The sequence below is a fragment of the Galdieria sulphuraria genome (genome assembly GCF_000341285.1).
Source record: "Galdieria sulphuraria unplaced genomic scaffold scaf_7, whole genome shotgun sequence".
Taxonomy (NCBI): domain Eukaryota; phylum Rhodophyta; class Bangiophyceae; order Galdieriales; family Galdieriaceae; genus Galdieria; species Galdieria sulphuraria.
In genome coordinates this window covers 169,844-188,320 of record NW_005178468.1, presented here as the reverse complement: position 1 = coordinate 188,320, position 18,477 = coordinate 169,844, and the positions used below count along the sequence as shown (strand labels likewise).

General features: G+C 37.0%; 5 protein-coding genes across 6 annotated transcripts; 3 read left to right on the top strand and 2 right to left on the bottom strand.

The window, feature by feature from the left end:
• Window positions 1–10: 10 nt before the first annotated feature.
• Window positions 11–2,835, top strand: Gasu_12600 (ATP-dependent DNA helicase 2 subunit 2). 2 transcript variants are annotated; one of them, XM_005708053.1, is made up of 11 exons: window positions 11–150; window positions 194–327; window positions 380–495; window positions 546–653; window positions 704–770; window positions 818–922; window positions 975–1,686; window positions 1,735–1,882; window positions 1,941–2,225; window positions 2,284–2,389; window positions 2,447–2,835. In XM_005708053.1, the coding sequence occupies exons 1-11, from the start codon at window positions 18–20 to the stop codon at window positions 2,606–2,608; spliced, it is 2,076 nt and encodes a 691-aa protein (XP_005708110.1). In that variant the 5' UTR covers window positions 11–17; the 3' UTR covers window positions 2,609–2,835. The 2 variants fall into 2 exon arrangements, with proteins under 2 accessions (XP_005708110.1, XP_005708109.1); XM_005708052.1 differs by having other exon boundaries at window positions 2,284–2,475.
• A 4-nt stretch (window positions 2,836–2,839) lies between these two features.
• Window positions 2,840–3,880, bottom strand: Gasu_12590 (uncharacterized protein). Its single transcript, XM_005708051.1, has 5 exons — window positions 3,743–3,880; window positions 3,644–3,688; window positions 3,378–3,573; window positions 3,164–3,331; window positions 2,840–3,112 (listed from the first exon to the last, which is right to left on the bottom strand). The coding sequence occupies exons 1-5, from the start codon at window positions 3,820–3,822 to the stop codon at window positions 2,879–2,881; spliced, it is 723 nt and encodes a 240-aa protein (XP_005708108.1). The 5' UTR covers window positions 3,823–3,880; the 3' UTR covers window positions 2,840–2,878.
• Window positions 3,881–4,542: 662 nt separating this feature from the next.
• Window positions 4,543–14,050, bottom strand: Gasu_12580 (serine/threonine-protein kinase ATR). The gene is made up of 17 exons (XM_005708050.1): window positions 12,811–14,050; window positions 11,712–12,766; window positions 11,167–11,659; window positions 10,593–11,123; window positions 9,950–10,545; window positions 9,636–9,900; window positions 9,244–9,588; window positions 8,879–9,192; window positions 8,634–8,829; window positions 7,343–8,585; window positions 7,064–7,294; window positions 6,843–7,016; window positions 6,242–6,791; window positions 5,735–6,188; window positions 5,363–5,677; window positions 5,230–5,308; window positions 4,543–5,172 (listed from the first exon to the last, which is right to left on the bottom strand). Exons 1-17 carry the CDS (start codon window positions 14,034–14,036, stop codon window positions 4,774–4,776), a joined length of 8,466 nt encoding a protein of 2,821 aa, XP_005708107.1. The 5' UTR covers window positions 14,037–14,050; the 3' UTR covers window positions 4,543–4,773.
• A 120-nt stretch (window positions 14,051–14,170) lies between these two features.
• Gasu_12570 (uncharacterized protein) lies at window positions 14,171–16,648 on the top strand. Its single transcript, XM_005708049.1, has one exon. The coding sequence runs from the start codon at window positions 14,255–14,257 to the stop codon at window positions 16,025–16,027; it is 1,773 nt and encodes a 590-aa protein (XP_005708106.1). The 5' UTR covers window positions 14,171–14,254; the 3' UTR covers window positions 16,028–16,648.
• A 382-nt stretch (window positions 16,649–17,030) lies between these two features.
• On the top strand, window positions 17,031–18,469 carry Gasu_12560 (phosphatase). Its single transcript, XM_005708048.1, has 6 exons — window positions 17,031–17,331; window positions 17,378–17,515; window positions 17,563–17,682; window positions 17,725–17,858; window positions 17,906–18,015; window positions 18,060–18,469. The coding sequence occupies exons 1-6, from the start codon at window positions 17,086–17,088 to the stop codon at window positions 18,233–18,235; spliced, it is 924 nt and encodes a 307-aa protein (XP_005708105.1). The 5' UTR covers window positions 17,031–17,085; the 3' UTR covers window positions 18,236–18,469.
• Window positions 18,470–18,477: the final 8 nt, after the last annotated feature.

The following is an 18,477-nucleotide window of genomic DNA, read 5'->3' as shown; positions in this document are numbered from 1 at the left end:
GTTGCTTTGCAAAATAAATGATTGAAGCTATTGTGCTGGTTTGTGACATTGGCTGTACGTTAGATGCTCAGTCACTCGACCAGTTGAAACAAGTATCGATTGCGTTCTTCTTAAGATGTCTTACTTATGGCTCTTGGAGACAATTATTTGGTAAGCTTGCTTGGTTTTTTTGTTCTTGCAGCTCAACGTTAAGGTCTTGTTTTTATGGGTTCCAGAGAACCTGACAATCACTTGCATAACTTATTAGGAGGATATACGCATATAAAGACAGTAGTTGTTCCCGAACGGCCAGATATTTCTTTGGTCAAGTATTTTTACCAGTGCCAGGTGAGAAACTGTTTTTGGTTTGAAACACAACACATCTATAGAAGAATAATAGTTACAAGGAGGATTGAGTGACTATATCGACGCCATTTGTGTTTCATCGGATCTTTTAATTAGTGCAGTAAATAAGAAGAAACTACAGCCAAGAATAGTTTTAATAACGGATGGCAAGTAAGTGAGGCTTCCTAAAGATATTATCGGAAAACAATTGAACGTTCAAGGGCCGAGCAATTTTTTACTCAACAAGTGGAAGAGATTTTGCCTGCTTTGAAGGAACGTAGTATTCGTCTTGACGTGATTGGAATCGACGACTTTTTAGAAGACAAAATGTAATTATCTCTTCTGTTCAGAAATATTGATGATGATATTTCTTATTTAGGTCTCACTCAGTACAAATATCAAATGCTGCTTTATTATGTCGATTAACAGATAGCTTAGATGGAACTGTACGACAACCTTTTTGAGTTTCTTCATGCCATGACAGTCATGATAGGCTTTATCCTTTAAAGTTTCTATGGAGCAATTGAGCGAACCGATAGTGAAGCCATTTTCACTTCGTACAAATTATTCTGGAATGCTACAAATTTCCTCAGTTCAGGTCCGTATAATGACATATAATTAATGTCCACTTGGAAACTAATATCATATAGTTTCCTGTTCGACTTTATACATATTGCAGAGACTTCAAGCCTCCTACTGGAAATCGCATATTTTGGTCAGAAAGTATGGAATCTGGAAAGCAAGTACTTTGTGTGAAGGAAACGCATTACTTTTCGGTACAAGAAGATCGCGAATTAGAACCGGAAGAAATGATTGAAGGTCACTTTTATGGTCGCTCTTTGATTCCTGTTTCTCCTTTTGACTTGCCTGCACTTTCTTATGGTGCACCTAAATGTCTCAAAGTGCTGGGTTTCTTTGCCAAAAAGGATTTTTCTCAGCATATATTGATGTCTGGTGTTGACGTGATGATTCCTGATCCAAACGATGAAATATCTATTACTTATTTTGTTTCTTTAACTGAGGCAATGTTAGAAATGGATCGAGTGGCCTTGTGTCGATATGTTCGAAGAGATAATACTTCACCCGCTTTGATGTTAATGTGGCCTCATTTGAAAAGCGACGGTATTCTTTGTTTATTTTTATGTCAATTACCTGTTTTGGAAGACATTCGTAACCATACATTTCCATCTTTACATTCTTTAGCAGATAATGTCGATATGGAACAAGTGGAAGCAATACGGAACTGGATTGCTTCGAGACAGTTGAAAGACACATTTCAATCTACAAAAGTATTTCATTATTATCACCAAAGACTACTCCAATGTCTGCAAGATCGTGCGATATATCAAACACTGCACAATGGTATGAATTTGTTGGCTACTGTCTGAATCCTTTTTTCAACTTGAATAGATGAGAAAAGCTCACTTCCTCCGTTATCTCCGTATTTAGAACGAGTTTTGGAAAATACCAATTTCTTGACTTGTGGCCGAGACTCTGAATCAACCAAGCAACTTTGGAAATATTTTCCATTGAGAAAAGTTGACAAACCAAAAAGAAGGTTTGAAGCCTGGTTTATATTTACATGGATTGTGAGGTCCACTTATATCTTTTCTTAGGAAACAAAGGACAATGAATATGCCATCCCCTCATGAAATTTCTATTGAGCCTTATCTTCCTCCAAATGCTTGGTCTGATGTGAATGAGTCTTTTGAGGAATATACAAAAGAAGAACCTATTGAAGAAACTATCTTTGCAGAGAAAAGTAAAGTAGGAGAAGCTACTCCAGTTGCAGACTTTGAGAATATGTTGTCCAATAAGAGACATGATTGGCTAGATGAAGCTATGAAACAAATGCAAGATATTATCGAACGTCTTTTTTCAGAGGAACTTGACCAACAAAGGTAAGAAAGTAATGATTTTATGTGCAACTATGATTATCACAGCTTTGGGTGGAGATAGAGATGATAAGATTATCCATTGTCTTACTGCCTTTCGAAAGAGATGTATAATGGAAGGGGAAGAGTTGAGATATAATCGACTGTTGTCGGATATTATAAGGAAAGCAGTAAGTATTTCTTTACAGTTGGCAACTATAAGAAGTTATCCTCCTCTTCAATATTAGAATCAAGGAGATATATCCATCCATACTATCATAGAAAGAAAAGCTACATTATTTCATCATCTTTCTACTAGTGGCAAAGAACAGATATCTTCAACAAATTATGCAGAAAAAGAGGAACTTGAGAAGCAGTTGAAAAAGCTTATTTCTGGACTTTCGCCATGAGCATATTTTACTCTTCCAAGTCCCTTAAGAATTAGGAACATCTTGCAATTGACGAAGAATATAATCTAACGCTTCTTCACTGGCCAAAACTCCTTGTTTTTCCACTCGATGCCATTTACAACTATCCAATTCTAAATGTTCCAATACCTTAGGATGAGAAATATTCACCACGACAACCTCTCCACATTCATATGCAAGTTTCAAGTCATTATCATCATCCATCCTTTAATTCTAGTATCAAGTCTTCAACGTAATATAACTAGATAATCCTTACAGAAATGCGGTATGATAAGTGTCCAATTGAAGTTTTTTTAGAATATGTTTCGCAGCATTCTCTTTGCCGGCAATAGAAGGAATAACGTCCAATTCGTTTAAATTACAAACTACTTTTACGTTCAACTTTTGTTGGATTTCTGATTCCATAATTGACCACTCTTTGTCAAGTTCTGTATTTCCTTGTGGCTTTTTTACTCGAAACTGTGTCAAATAGCCATCAGCATCTAACTAAATATGGAGTTTCAGAGGCAAAAACCGAAAAAATTCTCTTCTACCAACTTTGAATCCTTTTTGTAATAAGAGTCGATAAGCATCCCATAGAGAACCTTGTCTTTCTTCTACTGGTGTTCGTAAACTGTAATTTGAGCCTATAAAACTCGAAATGGTTTGTTGCCATTCTTGGTCTACTTTTCCTTGTTGCGTTATGACTCCTCCGTTTTCAAAAACCTTGAAATAGTAAACTCCAAACTCAAAGCGCAAGATTCTAGAATACCTCAAAATCAACTATCGGCAAAAGGGAACGCCTGTTTTCAAAAGTAACTGTTCTAGCTCCACTGATATACACAAAATAAACTCCTTTCTCACGTATCTCTTCTATGCGTTGACAAGTCTCAAGAGATATCAGTGAATACCCACGAGTAGTCGACGGCAAGGCCAAGCATATCCTCTCTTCTCCCGAATCTTTGTATCTATATATTCATTTAGTTATACATCACTCAAGTTTGTCAACAAGTCACTAGAAGCCTGGAAATAGCATACCTGACCACGAACTTTCCATCGTTAAGTTGTTCAATCTGTGAATATCTAAAACGAAGAAACAATATAAGTTTTTCAAGTTACCAAGGAACTTTCAATGACCTTTTCAACTCTTGTGGATAATGAACCAAAGTACCGTCCAAGTCTGAGAATACAATCCTTATCTGTCTTGAAATCTCCATAATGGCTTGATAGTTATTTGGTACAAATTTGGTAAGGATTTCAATCCAATCAGTCAATATAACTAGACTATTATTTTTATTTCTCTAGTATTCGTTACAATGCATATAGATAGTCGATTCAATCATGCACTCTTTCGTTTCACGATTGAAAGAAATAACATAATCCTGAAAGGATTAGAGAAATGACCTCTTGTCTGGAGTGGTCTTATTCGCCTTTCAACCACGGAGTACGTAAGAGTTTCGTTTGGCAGTTCATGCAGATTTTGCACTTTTTCTATATTTCTACTTTGACATTTATTTATTTGTTCCATCTACAATGAGAACAACTTGAGAGTTCCAATTTCGTTGCATATCTTATAATAGAAATGTCGCATTGAATAGCATTAAATGGCAAAATTTCCCATGGATTCCTTCTGTTCTTTTGGGACAGATGGAGGACTTTACTTGAAAGTTCATTATCGAGGAAAGTTTGAACAATTAGAAATGATATCAAAATTTTAAGAACGAGTCTTGTTGGCTTTGGTTACTTACTAACCCTTCTATATATGACGTTTGTACTAGAATTGCATTTCGATACAGAATTAGATCAATAATGGATAGACAGAGAATATAATAGCCTAAACGAGTGTCAACATGTGAAAGTTAGTCGTTAGAACTTGTAGAAAACGAAACTTCTAGCATAAGAGAATAAAATTATCAAAATGTCCTTGAAAGCGACTGTAACAGAGATTGAAGTTTATCAAAGACCATAAAGAAAGTATTCAGCCTGAAAACATCAACGCGCATATAATGGAATATAAAAACATAAAGAAAACAAAAAATACAGAAAATACTACAGAATTGACCGACAATAGTACAATCAACAACAAACGTTCATGATTGCTTCTGCTTCATCTCAAAACATATAAACATATGAAGCAAATACATATGGAATATTATTTTCGACAATCCTCATACCCAAGGAGCCCAACCTTCAAACATCTTGCACAGAGACTCTACATTCTTAGCATCATTAATCAAACGACGGACATGTGTCCGGGTGTCAACTTGTTCGTTTTCAAGGAAGCCATTTAGTTTCTCTTGAATACGTAAAAGAGCACGAGCAGCTTCGCTATTTCCTTGTACTGCATTTACTTCATGAAGAGTACTGTTCGGATAATTAATAGTACTCTCTTTCGGTAAAAAAGTGGCATTGGAACACTTGTCACTCTGCTTCAAGAAAGCCTTCAAAGGAGATAAAGCCCAACGAAACAAAGGATCATGAAGAAAAACTTTGATAACTGTGAGGAGGATTTTCTTATAGTCTTGCAAAACGCCTAATGTAGATTCACAAGATCTCCTGAAGGGTCCCTATTCAATATATAAGACATGAACAATTGAAACAAAATAACTTGAAGATATTCTTACCTCCACTCCATAAGAACCCATTCCATCCACAATGTCTCTGGTAAGACGAAAGGGAACACGTTCCGGAGTTCGCAACAACCTTGTAAATGACATGAATGTATATTAAAACAGCAATTACTTAAATGTTTCCTACCTTCCTTGCTCAAATGAAATACCAAAGTCAATATGAACAACTTCTGCAGAATGCAAATCCAACAAAATGTTCGAACAATGACGGTCTCCCAGTCCAATTAAATAGCCTATGATGCTACTTGTAGCTACAGAACGAGCATATGCCAAACGACGTTCCAAACATTGAGAAGGAATGTGAAAGTATTCCAGAAAAAAATATCGAAACACAGGTTGAAAATTTTGACAAATTTCATTGAATACTTCAGATTTCATGTGCCCCGGAGCTTCACGGAGTCTCTTTCTACAATGAGCACTTGACCAATCTTGAGGTCTAAAACTATTTCAAACATATATGATCAGAAGCAAAGCTAGTATTCATCAGTTTATAACCTACCGACAATGGGCACTTTCTCTTTCTGAACCTGTTGTACCAATTAAATATATGCCAAGAGGAATGGTTCCTTCAACCCATTGTACCACTCCTGCACATGGACTCAAAGGAAGCACGTTGTAGGTTCGCATGAACAATCTACGACTTCGAGTTGTTTGATTCATGAACAGCAGTTGATTAGAGATTTCAAAGAATTGTTGCATAATAGCGTCCTGTCTCAAGTCATCAGAACCCTTTACAAGTTGCTTATACTCCTTCCCATCGGAACCTAAACAAGTAATCACCTTGGGATGATTTATGCCTCCAGCAATTTCAAACTTTTCTAAGAATGAAACTATGGTGGGTTCCTCTTCATACTGATGATCATCATGTCTGAAATTATTCAACGTGTTTGGAACTCTAACGAATCTAAAGTCGCGAATATTGCTCAGCATAAGTGACTTGATTGAAAATTCACCTTGAAGAAACAATTTTTCTAAAATGTTGTCGTAAGGCTATACATTGACTTACCTTGCGAGTCCACAGATAACTCAGAAAGTTCCAGATAAGCCTCGCTTACTTCTTTCATTTGTTTTATAAGCTTACTGTGAAAAGGAAATAGCTGCTTCAAAATTTTTGTTGCAGCATCCTTTTTAGATACTTCAACAGTAAACCTTTCTGCACCTTTTTGAGTTTGCGGTATTCTATCGCCATTCGATAAAGCCAAAAGTGGCCAAATGCAGTCATGAGGATACATTTTGGCCATTTCAAAAATGAACTTGCAAACAGCTTTGTGAAACAGACTTTCCGTCATATCGAGTCTGCCTGAAAGTTGATAAATCAACGGCTTGAATTTTCTTAGAAATAGAGTCGAATTTTCGCATTGCAATAATGAGATTATGTATGAATTGACTTCTCTATTAAGGCTGTTATTCATCCAGAGATCCACAAAACGAAAGGTGCTGATCAGAGTGTAATGATGTCCAGAAAGCAAAGATTGAGTATAATTTTCTAGAGCATTCTTCAACCAAAATTCGCAGTTCTCGCGAGTGGCTTGAAGTTTAGCCCTATTGTGGTCGGTCTTTCAAAAAAGGTTTAGAAAGATGTCATAAACAAGAAAACAATTTTGTACCTCCTTTTGCAAAGAACGAATATGACGCAAAAGTTCGTCTTTCTGTGAGCGTTTCAGTCTGTTTTGTTTCGCAAGTTCTTTACATTTCTCCAATTCTTCTTCACGTTGCTTGTCTAAACTGCTTTCAAACCGACGTTCTGCAGAATTCTCATATCCCTCAATGGTTGACAAGACCTGCACAAGTTAGCTGAAAACTCAAATGAAAAGTAAAACATCACTACCTGATCTGAAAAGGAAGCGAGATAATAAAAACTTTGACACCTTAATTCAACAAGGAGCTGAGACTTCATGCAAATGTCTTTTGCATGATTAAAGTATTTCTCAAAAATAACCTTTGCGGGCTCTGAATGTGTTTCATAGAGCCACCTGCCTAAAACAAGCGTTGCATGAATATATGTTTGAAGCAAAAGTTTCGATGAAGTAGATTGTTTGGATTCCGATAACGAAGAGTCCTAAAACTAATTTCGCTCAAACGGATATGAAAGGATAAGGACACTCACCATCAGTTGCTCGACAGCAAAACAGCTCAGCATTGAAGAAATTCCTTGTATAGCTGAGTCGAATTCTCTCTTTTCATACAAAAGCTTTGCTCTTTCTAGACGAAAGACACAAGACAATAAATTCGTTGAACTATCATCGTTTTCTTGGAAATTAACAAAACTGGGTTTCCAAAACTCTTGAACCAGTTGAACAAGGTCATAAAAAGCCCCTTCTTTCGCTGTGCTTTCTCTTGGTCCTCGATTCCAAAAATCAAGATACTTCACAAACCATATAGCAACTTTGGCAAATTGCTTTCGCTCAAGATTTACGACACAAAGTTGTCGAATAGTTTCGTCGTCAAGTTCGACATGAACGCAATCTTCATATAGGCATAAGCGTTCTACTTCAGAGAAGAGATCTTGTTCTTCTTTTTCTCTATATGAAATTATCCGAAGCCTGGCTACCACTTGCGATATATGTCTGGAGGACTCAAAACACACTTCTTCAAGAAGATGCCATATACGAAGTGCTTCCGGAATAATACACTGGGGTTGGTCAGAAAATGCTTCATCTGAAGTGTAGCTCTGCGGATGAAATGTTTCGCTAGCAAAAGCCGACCATTCAGTCAAATCTCTCACTGCATTAGAAAAGACGTTCACATCATTTTTCAATGAAATTTTCGTAGATGAGCAATCACTTTGGCAAAGAAAGTTTGAAAAAGACAACGCATTTTTGTCTATGCAATCTGACAAATAATGCAAGCCACATCTTGCTAGAACAGACGGCAAATTGGAGAGAGCAGTTCTCTGCAACTTTGGTTCACATTGATGAGAAAATTTCTCCGTTGCGATCAGAAACTGATCGAGATAACGTAATGTCAGCTCGTACTGACAATTCCTCTCTGCAAGTGTGGCCAAGCTATAGACATGTTGGCTATCAAATAGGTCAAAAGAGCTTGTGATCATTGGAAATGCGTCAACCAGGTCGGAATCAGACAAACCCAAAGCACTTTCAACTAAATTCTGCAAAGTCGCTTTGTGTCTCACATACAAGTTTGCTTCATCCGCCGTTTCAAGGAAATGAGAGACAACACAACGACCATCTAAAACCAACTCGTTATAGAAAAACGCAGTGGAGTATTTTTTCACTCGAATTGCAGCATCTGCAACAGCTTGCAATAGTGAAGAATCAGAAAAAATGTTAATATTGTCTAGATGCCTCTCTTGGTCTAACCGATCAGCATACAAACCATTCATACTCATGCTTACGGCTGAATTTCAGCAAACGACAAGGTAGTCATAAATTACTAACCATTGAAAACGTACAAAATCCAAGCTTTCGATCAAAACCACTGTTAACCTGGAAGAAAACGCTCTGTCACTTAGTGTTACTATCAAACCATCGCGTATTCGGTGCCATTCGTCTATATTACCGGAGAGATAAATCTCCATCAATATCAAGGGAAATAGAAACACAGAAATTTCCAAACTGACAAGACATAACTCGCCTATAGCCAAAGTTACACAATGCAAAGAGTGCATAAATGGAATACTCACGAAGATGAATCAAAATACTTGAATCGATACAAGAATTATGCAACAAGCAGCAAGTAAGTTGCCGTAACCATAAAGACTCATCCATTCTAAAATTGTTTTTCAAAAGCCATTCAAAGTGACTGGAATTTAAAGAATCTTCAACCGTTGTCATATTATTTCTTGCTTGCAGCAAATGAAAAATTTCTTGGTTGAACAAAGAACTGAAATATGATGTATTTTTCATATAATTATGGGTCCTTCGGTCATTGAACAATCGACATAAAGCACAAAAAGCGGCTGTCCAAGATGGTTCTTCTTCACATGACAAGAATTTCCTGAAAATTTCAGAGAGAGAGGAAATGTATAGAAAAAGAATAACTACATACGAAAAAGAAATTTGAATTATGGTCTCAACAACTTGTGACCAATCTGTAAAGGACAGCAGAGAAGGAACTTGAAAGACATAGGCACTTTCAAAACAAGTAATACCAACTGGATACATAAAAGATTGGAATAAGTACAAAAGGCATCTCTCTGCGATATCATAGATATCCGTCCGGTCGAATGGAATAAGGTCATCGTATGAGATAAAAGGAAGCCAATCTTTTAGAATGGAAACCAAATAAGCAGTACATTTACTTTGCAAATCTTGAAGACCCCGGCCTTCCAACTTCCCAGTTTCTGCAATTTTTTCTCGATTTCTCGCCAATATTTCTTGCAATAATTGTAGTCTAAACTAGTGATAAGCTTACTTCCGAAAATGATGGATAACAAATACCTTGCTACAACAACGAAAGGTCCCAAAAGAGCTCGCCTTGTACATACACGAACAAAGAAATCTAGTTGCATCTCCAATGTGGGATACGCACAGAACAGGGTCTTGTGATACAAACACATCGCTTCATTTGGTAAAGAATTGGGAAGAGTTGCGGGAGGCTCCAACTGTAACATTATGTTACTGGGTAAACCTTTTAAAAACTGACATGCAATCTTGCAAAAACCAATCGACTTCAAACCAAGAAAATTCAGACGAATCAATAAACCTAAAAAAATGACCTCAGGAGATTAACGAACAATTTCAATGAAACATACAAGAAAACATTTCTTGTAAAAGCGAGTCTTCAACTTTTAATACAGAAACGTGGTCTCGAAGCCTATTCAATATTTTCTCCATAAGTTTCATAAGCTCGTTCGTCATAAGATGTTCTTCATTTAAATGCAACAGAATGACGAGCCATAACAACATACAAGAAAATAGTGAATCCGCTTGGTTACGTTCACAACAACAACGATCGAGCATGCTGATAAGTTGGAAAAACACTTTTACTTCTATTTTCGGTCTCGATAAGAAAATACGCAGCTCCAAAATTGAGAAAGCAGAAAATGCATTCACAAAAAGTCCATATTCCCGTCGCATCCAATTCAAATGAAATGCTAAAAAGCCATCAAAATCATCCTGTAGAATATGTCTGAAGAGCAAGTCGAACTTGTCAGAAGAATGAACGCTGATGTTATTCTTAGATATTGCAGAGCATTGAAATAAGTTCGAATCAAGAAGGGCCACAAACAACTCTTGCTCCGATGCATTTGATGAAATCAGAGATGACTTTTGAAAAATTGCTCTATCCGTTTCTTTAAGAAGATAAAATTCAGCAGGAAAAGAGTGTTGAAATGAACCAAGGGACCAACTAGAAAAGAATAAAAAAGCATATCGATGAAACCTTGAGTTACCTACTCAAACAAGTGAAAAGGGAACTCCAGGAGTTCTCCATCTTCATGCTCGAGCCAACTGCGAAGAATGCACCATGAATGTTGACTAAACAAATTATGCAAGTTACAATAGCCATTATCCATCGAAATTTTTTGTAAAAAATGCTTGAGTACTTTCAATTCCATTAAACTTGCTCCAGAACATATCGCACTGCAACATCGTGCTAGACACTGAATGCTGCATTTACTGACAAGATAGGAAAAAGTAAGAAAGCGATCTTGAGACCGAGCGGATTTCGAAATACTATCAATCGTTGAAAGCAAGATGAAGTCAGACACACTTTTTTCGAATTGACAAGCGTATTCGATTATGGAATGCATACATAGACGATGACTATAGAATGCTCCCTCGCTGAGACGTTTCCATAAGAACTGGAAACAATGTAAGAATATTTCAATAAGTTCTTCTCTTTTAAACTTATGTATGACAACTCCAGCCAACACCCAAATTTTGTAAAATGTATCCAAAAAGCAGTGACCGTGTGAAGAAAGGAATCTACGAAATCATTATCCAAAAAAATGCTTTCAAATCCACTTACTTTGACCCGATGAACTCCAAGAAATGCAAAATATCTACAATAACATTTCCTTCCAAACAGGGTCGAAAACGCTGTTTTATTTCTTCCAGGATAACTCTTGTGAAATTCATAAGTAACTTCAAAGAGACTAGATTGCTTGGAGTAGACAAGGGAAAACAATGAAGGGCTTCCTCGCTTCTCATCATCTTTAAAAGCAAAATGTCCAACTGTTCCAATGTATATTGATAGTCCTCATTGTTACAATAAAACACAGTATGGCAACGATAAAACAAAATGACATTCTGCTCCGTAACGATATCAAAAGATTCCAGAAATGAGGAAAAACTAGTCCTCCAGGACGAGTGCAGAGGAGGATTGAAATTCGGATATAAAAAACAACAACTCTGACTGAAGAAATAGGAGAACATGATATATTTGATATAAGTAATGAACGAAGGACATTCAAACAACTTTGAAAAGCCCAATTCCTTCAGATGGAAGAAATTCACAAACTCTAATAAGAACCCTTTAAAGACGCGGTGGAGAGACCTTCTCAAACTACCTACCTCGATTCACGGTTTTCTCCTGAAAATAAGCAACAGGCTTCGTGAGTGAAATTCTTCTTTTCTTGGATGTATGTGTTAATTCAGCTCTCGAACATATTTCCGCGTCCTCTAAGCTTCCGGAAAAATCTGCAGATATCTGCAGACATTGTTGCAATACTGATTTCGCTCGTTCTTTCAGCTCTAGACTCCAACTAAGACTATGATCGATCGACAAAACTGTTGCGATGGACTTTGCAAAGACAGCAATATCCCACAAGTCGTTCTCGTTGGTGGAAATGACAGAAACAACGGATTCGAAACTTGCAAGAATTTCAAGAAAGAAATTCTGAGCTGTCTCTTTTAGCGACGATAAATTCATAGCATTTTCTAAGTTGCATGTCACCTGACGCAGTAACTCTGCAAAAAAATAAGAAAGTTTCACGTTTACATATGCTGATCTTCTCGTGGAAATCAACTTGTCTAGTTCTGCAACGAAAACTGTCAAAGATGAGGCTACTGCCTTTTCAGAAAATTTAGTTCCTTCCTTCCTAAAAGGCTTTTGAATACTGAATAGTTGCGACCAGAAATGCTCTCTTTGTGGAAATGATCTTGTTACAACCTCAATCGAATCGTTTCTACATTCCATTCTGTCCATGAGGATACTAAAATCGGATTTGTTAGAATAGCAAGAGGTGCAATAAGAACAATGATTCAGTAACTTTGGCAACTTGAGAAAGAATTTGCCGGAAATTATCATCACAGTTAACTCGACAAACTGACTGAGGAACAAATAGTCAAGTTCATTCAAAGTTGTAAGAAACTTGGTAAAATTTCCTTTCATGACCTTGCGTAGAAATGAGCTACCAAAGTAACAGGTAAAGTGTGATATTGCACAAACTAACAAGTTCTTTTCAATAACAATGTCATTGGCTGATAAAATTTTCATTGCCGCCATGTCTAAATCAAAATAGTAAATACTTCCCAACCCTCGAGGACTATTGAAGAGACCATGCAGAAAGAAACAGCATGTCACTACGAACATAGTAGAAATCTCGGAATTTGTCGGAGTGAAATATCTTTAAAGAATAAATTTGCTAATAACAAAATATAGTCCACTTACCTTGCAGACAGATGGAAAAATTTGTATGCATAAGAAAGATGGAATATTGTACTATGAAGCGAAATAAGTTGCACCATATGGAAACAACAGAAAAAAACGTCTCTTTTGCACTCTTCTCTGCCTCGGTAAGAGGGTTCGGAAGTATAAGTTGTTTCGAAAAGGGAGCATAAAGTATTAAAAAGTTCGAGTTGTTCATTTAGCTCTCTACGAACGGTGGAAAGGCTCTGTAATTTGAATGTAAGCAAGTATGTGATATAGTCAGGCGACAATTCCTGTTTCTGCCAAAGACTAAGCAATTCCGATAGACTGAGCAAATGAGAAAGATATTCAATGATTTCTTCAGAGCAGTTTGAAAACTGTTGTCGAGGATATTCCGTAATCATATATATGGCCTCCTTCGTTGAGCATTTTGGGGTTCGTAATAGGCTTGAGATGATAACAAGATAACCAACAACACCAGCGTGCCATTTTCTTTCACTCAGCAAACTCATCGAAACATATGTTGCCATATTGTCTATATGATGAAGAGTTTCGGAGTCAAGTTCTAGACCACGCCTACACAAGATGTGAAAAAGGCACGATATCCCAAAGGAAGCTCCATCATCATCTGTAACTGAATAGCTATGAACACTTTGAAGAAACTGAATGGTAGTCTTGATCAATCTGCGCAGAAGAGTTTCATCAGCTAATTCAAAAAGTTGACCTGTCTGAATCAGCGTGACGACAATTTGACGAGCAGCCGTTAGCTGCATTCGACGAAAAGTGATATCAACAGTCTCTATAAATTGGAAAAGCTCAAAGCATAATTCATACCACTTTGCAAGTTGCCTTTTTCCAAGATGTTGCAAAACAGTAGCATGCGCCAGTATGTCTCTGGCGAGACACCACATATTGGAATGAATATCTACTCTATGAATATCCCTCAAAGAGGTAAAAGCAAACCGCAAAGCATTCAGGATAAAATCATTAAATAAACTATTAAAAATTCTTCCTTCACCATTAGTTCCCCACATATCCTCTAAAGAGACTCGCACTACTGCGAGAAGAGTATCAGCCAATTCCTTTTGTGCCGATGGATTTTTCTCTTTAGAAGAGCTGGTTAAAGTGCAATTGCTATCAATAATATCGACAAGATCCCGTATTATGTTACCCCAAGAAACATCTTCCAGCTTTGAGCTTTTCTGTGACTGACTAGTAACACTATTACTCTCTCTATGTAACAGCATACTTCTGAAGTTTTCAGAAAGTAACCTAGTTCGCAATTCCCTTATGATTTTTATCTTCAATCTATCACTGACTCCCTTCTTGTCATATTGACCTTGCAGAAGACAGGAAAGTAACTGTTGGACTGCCGCCAAAGGATTGTCAGGCAATGTCATGTGGCGCCAATCAAATTTCCTTTTTTTGAAATAAGCTTTCTTTTGAGGCGAGATCTTTTATAGAAATGTCCTGTTCATCCGAAACTATTACAAGTGAGACTTCAATGACCAAATGTTTGAGCGAAAACAAAGACAACGCGAGTGACTGTAAAGAAAGCAAAGTTAGGGGTGAAGCAGTTGCAGCAAAGGAAGGGGAGCTGAAAGGTTTCCTTGAGAAGTTGAAAGACATATTGCGTGAATTTCAAAATCAATGTCAAAGAGATAAAGAATTGCTTCAAGTTTTAGAAGATCAAGAAGGTATTTCAGGCGATATTGCATTCGTTGAACACAAAGCAGCAGTGATCTTACAAGGAGCACGTGGCTCAAAAGACCAAATTTTGAGACAGGGCCTTGAATTACTAGGAGCAGGTGAATGGCAGAAGTATTTCGAAGAAAATAAGCTTGGAAGTGCTCAAAGTTATGGCTGTGAGGAACTGAAAAGTCTTGAAACTGTTACAGAGTTGGATGATGAACTGTCAGCACTGATCACGAGCCACTTGCCATTATGGGAATCGGACGTTTCGTTTTTACCTTGTACATTCTCTAAAATGTTGCTATTGTTTCGAAAAAAAAGAAAACTTTTTGAAAGACGTATCGTCATCTGCATATCAATCATTAGACGTTTGTGTAAACATTCTCAAAGAAACAATCAAGCTAAATTGGATGAACTGAAGATCAAATTGAAGCAACTTGAGTTGGATTGGAATAGACATGAGAAAAATGAAATGGAAACCATAAAACAGCAAAGAGAAAAGAAAATAAAACAAAAGGAAAAAGAAGAACAACGGATGGCAAAGGAATGGGAGAAAAGGGAGAAGAATGTGGAAGGGAAAAAGCAAAAAATGAAAAGATGTTATTGTAAGCAACAAAGAGATGATGAGAAAAGGACAATAATGGAACAAAGGGAAAGGAGAAAGATGGAGACAGATGCAGAGCAGCAGGCTATTCATCGTCAAGCAGCTGTTCTGGAAAATTTCATGAAGACCGTTCCCAAGTTACCACCATGGCAAGGAATCAACAGGCGCCATATATCTATTAGTGATGAACTCCAACGAATTATAAGAGAAAACTCGAAACAACAAGATGAGAATATCATGCAAGACTTGATTTTTTCAATAAAGCGCACTCGCAAGCACTTCTGGAAGGAACTAGGAATCAAGCAAGTTTCATTTGGACAATGCCAAGGCAGTCGAGTAAAACTACTGCAGTTTGAAGAAAGTTGTAGGCCTCCATTTTATGGAGTCGTTCAGAAACCATCGGAATTCCCAAATGGTAGAAGGCCATACATTCGGCTACCTTGGCTGGATTATAACTATGATAGTGAAATGGAGTGGGTAGAATCAGAACCTGGAGAAAGCATATCTGAAAGTGCCTCAGAAGACGACGATAGCATCATGGATACGGATACTAACTCAAGTTCAGACAATGACTCATTTTTTATTGATGACGAGCATATCTCGCAAAATCTTAATGAAGGTGGATTCGAAGAATGCTTTTCCGTACAGGAAGAAGAATTGGTTGGAATCATTTCCTGTCATGATTCAAATAAGGCTCAACGAGTTACATTATCCAAATTTCCAAGGAGGCAGATTTTGAATGTCAAGATAACCAATAATATAGGAACATTGTCGGAAACTTCAGATGACCTCTTAAATGATTCTGAAAACAGTTTAGATGACAGACAAGGTCTGGATCTCGAAATGAAAGAAAATTTGAAACCTCTTGAAGAGTTTTGGCAAATTCGAGAGAACAGAGAAGAAAATTCATCCAAAAAACATTGTTTATCGACAGGTATGTAAACACTCTTAAAACCGGATTTCTAACTATTTTACAAATCTGCAAAGCTATTGTAAATATCAAATGCAACTCATCGTCATCATCATCTTCTTCTTCTTCTCTCGGTTGTATACAAACTGATGTTCTAAAAGAGTTTCACGGATATTTGATCGCATTGATACAAAATAGAAGTCCGATTGGTGACTTGATATATGTCCAAAAACGATTCCTATTCTTATTTTCTCCAATAACTTCTTTTCCGGTGCTTATAAGTATGCATCCAGAAACTCCAACTATGATGGTGAAAACATGCCTAATATGCCATGAAAAGGAAGAATGGGCAGCGCTCATGGCGTCCTGTCTTCTTTGCATAATACAAACATTTCAAAGCTATTTGGAATCGATCCCTAAGAGAAAACTTGATGAATTGAAGTCTACCGAGAAGCTTGTTGAAGAACTTTTACGCTCGAAAAGATTCAATATAGCTGTGACAAAAGTTTTTCAAACCCTTGAAGATAAAATACGAAATGTTCTTCCCAGGTAACACACACACACACACACATATATATATATATATATATATATACCTCAAACTGGGGCAGGATTTCGTCATCAACGGAGAAAATAAACACATGTCAATAGAAATCCAAAAATTCCTTTTCTTGGTAAAGAACACAAGAATGAAAATTCTTGCGACAAAAGCTCTTTCCCGATACTTGTAATCGGGCTTCTGTAATAAGAGGACTTCCGTAAAAGTTCGAGCAGCCTCTAACAGCCTCCAAAATACTACAGGCCAACTTCCTATCGACTGAAGAGATATCCTTGGATATTCTCAAAACATACAGACCACAAGAAGAGAGTGAAGGAGTCAATCCTAAGGTCTCGAGTTTCAACAAGAAATTGAGGACTCCAAGAGAAGAATTTTGAGGAAACTTGAGAAATAAAACAGTTGTTTCAGTATTACAAGAAGATAAATTTGGGGGAATTTTAGACCGATCTCCTGAAAACGAGAAGATTGCTAAAAATATTGTCAAAACAATGCTGACAATGAATCTATGCTCCATGACAATCTAAAGTCCTGATGTTCGTTGTCACTAGTCGGGCCATTTTTAAATCTTTGAAGACTAATAGAATAGCCAAAGTTATCGTACTCAAAGACACTATATTTCCATATGTCTTCCATAGCAGTGTTCTAAAAAGGAATGCCTTTGCAAGATTTGTTAGTCTGACAGGTTCGGTGTCAGGCGAAAATCAATCGATAGAGAATACAAATGGTAACAAACTTTGTTTCGAAACTGGAGCTTGTTATATTCCACATTTTGAAAAGGTATCAACTTTCAACTGCGTAAAATTCTCAATACTCATTTACGCAGCGTCAAACAGGAGGAGAAGATGCTTATTTTATGACACCAAAAGCTGTTGGAGTTTTTGATGGTGTTGGAGGCTGGGCCTCTTTGGGTATCAACGCGGGTCTCTATTCTGCTCGACTGGCAGAATTGACCCAAGAAAAAGTATTCTTTTGATTCTTTCTACTTTTAAGTGCTGAAAGTTGGTTTAGATTGCACAACTGGGCCCTTGTGAGGCTTTGAGAGCTCTCGATTGTGCAGTCACTGCCAACGATCAGATCGGCAGCAGTACTGCCATTGTAGTTGGAATTTGTGGTGATAGAGCAGTAGGGGTGAGAAATTCTTTATTTTCTATGTTCTTCTTACTTTACTAGGTAAGTGTGGGAGACTCAGGTCTGGTCATTTTTCGTGATGGCGACATTGTATTCAAAACTGTTGAGCAGCAACATTATTTCAATTGTCCTTATCAATTAGGAACGGACTCTAATGATGCTGTAGATATGGGGCAGTAAGTTTATCTTCTTTATTATCGATTCAATTCAAGCAACTGCTTAGAAAAATAGATATTCCTTTGAGAGTTGGAGATATTCTGGTACTAGGAACTGATGGACTGTTCGATAACTTATTTGACAAAGATATAAAAATGGCCATTGAAAAAACAAATGGTATCTAAAGTATTGTATAATTTTGCAGTTTTAACTTTTTTTAGCTTTTCATCCCAATGACTGTGCCATGTTATTGGCGAAGAAGGCTTTAACTTGTTCGTTGGATACCAAGAGAGATGGTCCTTTTGCGTTGAATTCGAAGAAAGCAGGATATTTGTTTCTTGGAGGGAAGGCAGATGATATTACTGTTTTGGTTTGTAGAGTTGAAAGCTTGCACTAGTTGCGAGTTGGAGTTTCTTGACTAGCTTCCTTTGAAAGCTTCTGGACGAAATACCATTTGAAATGGCATTCACACTTTATGTTTCCAAGGTTGACAAAATACATTCCATAGATTGCCTTCATACAGCTTTCTATTCATGGTTGGATTAAATTTTCTATTTTACAGTATCCTTTGAATTTTTACTATGAGCCAATCTGATACTCAGTTGCAATAATTAAATTGTTTGTTCAAGGATGAACGAC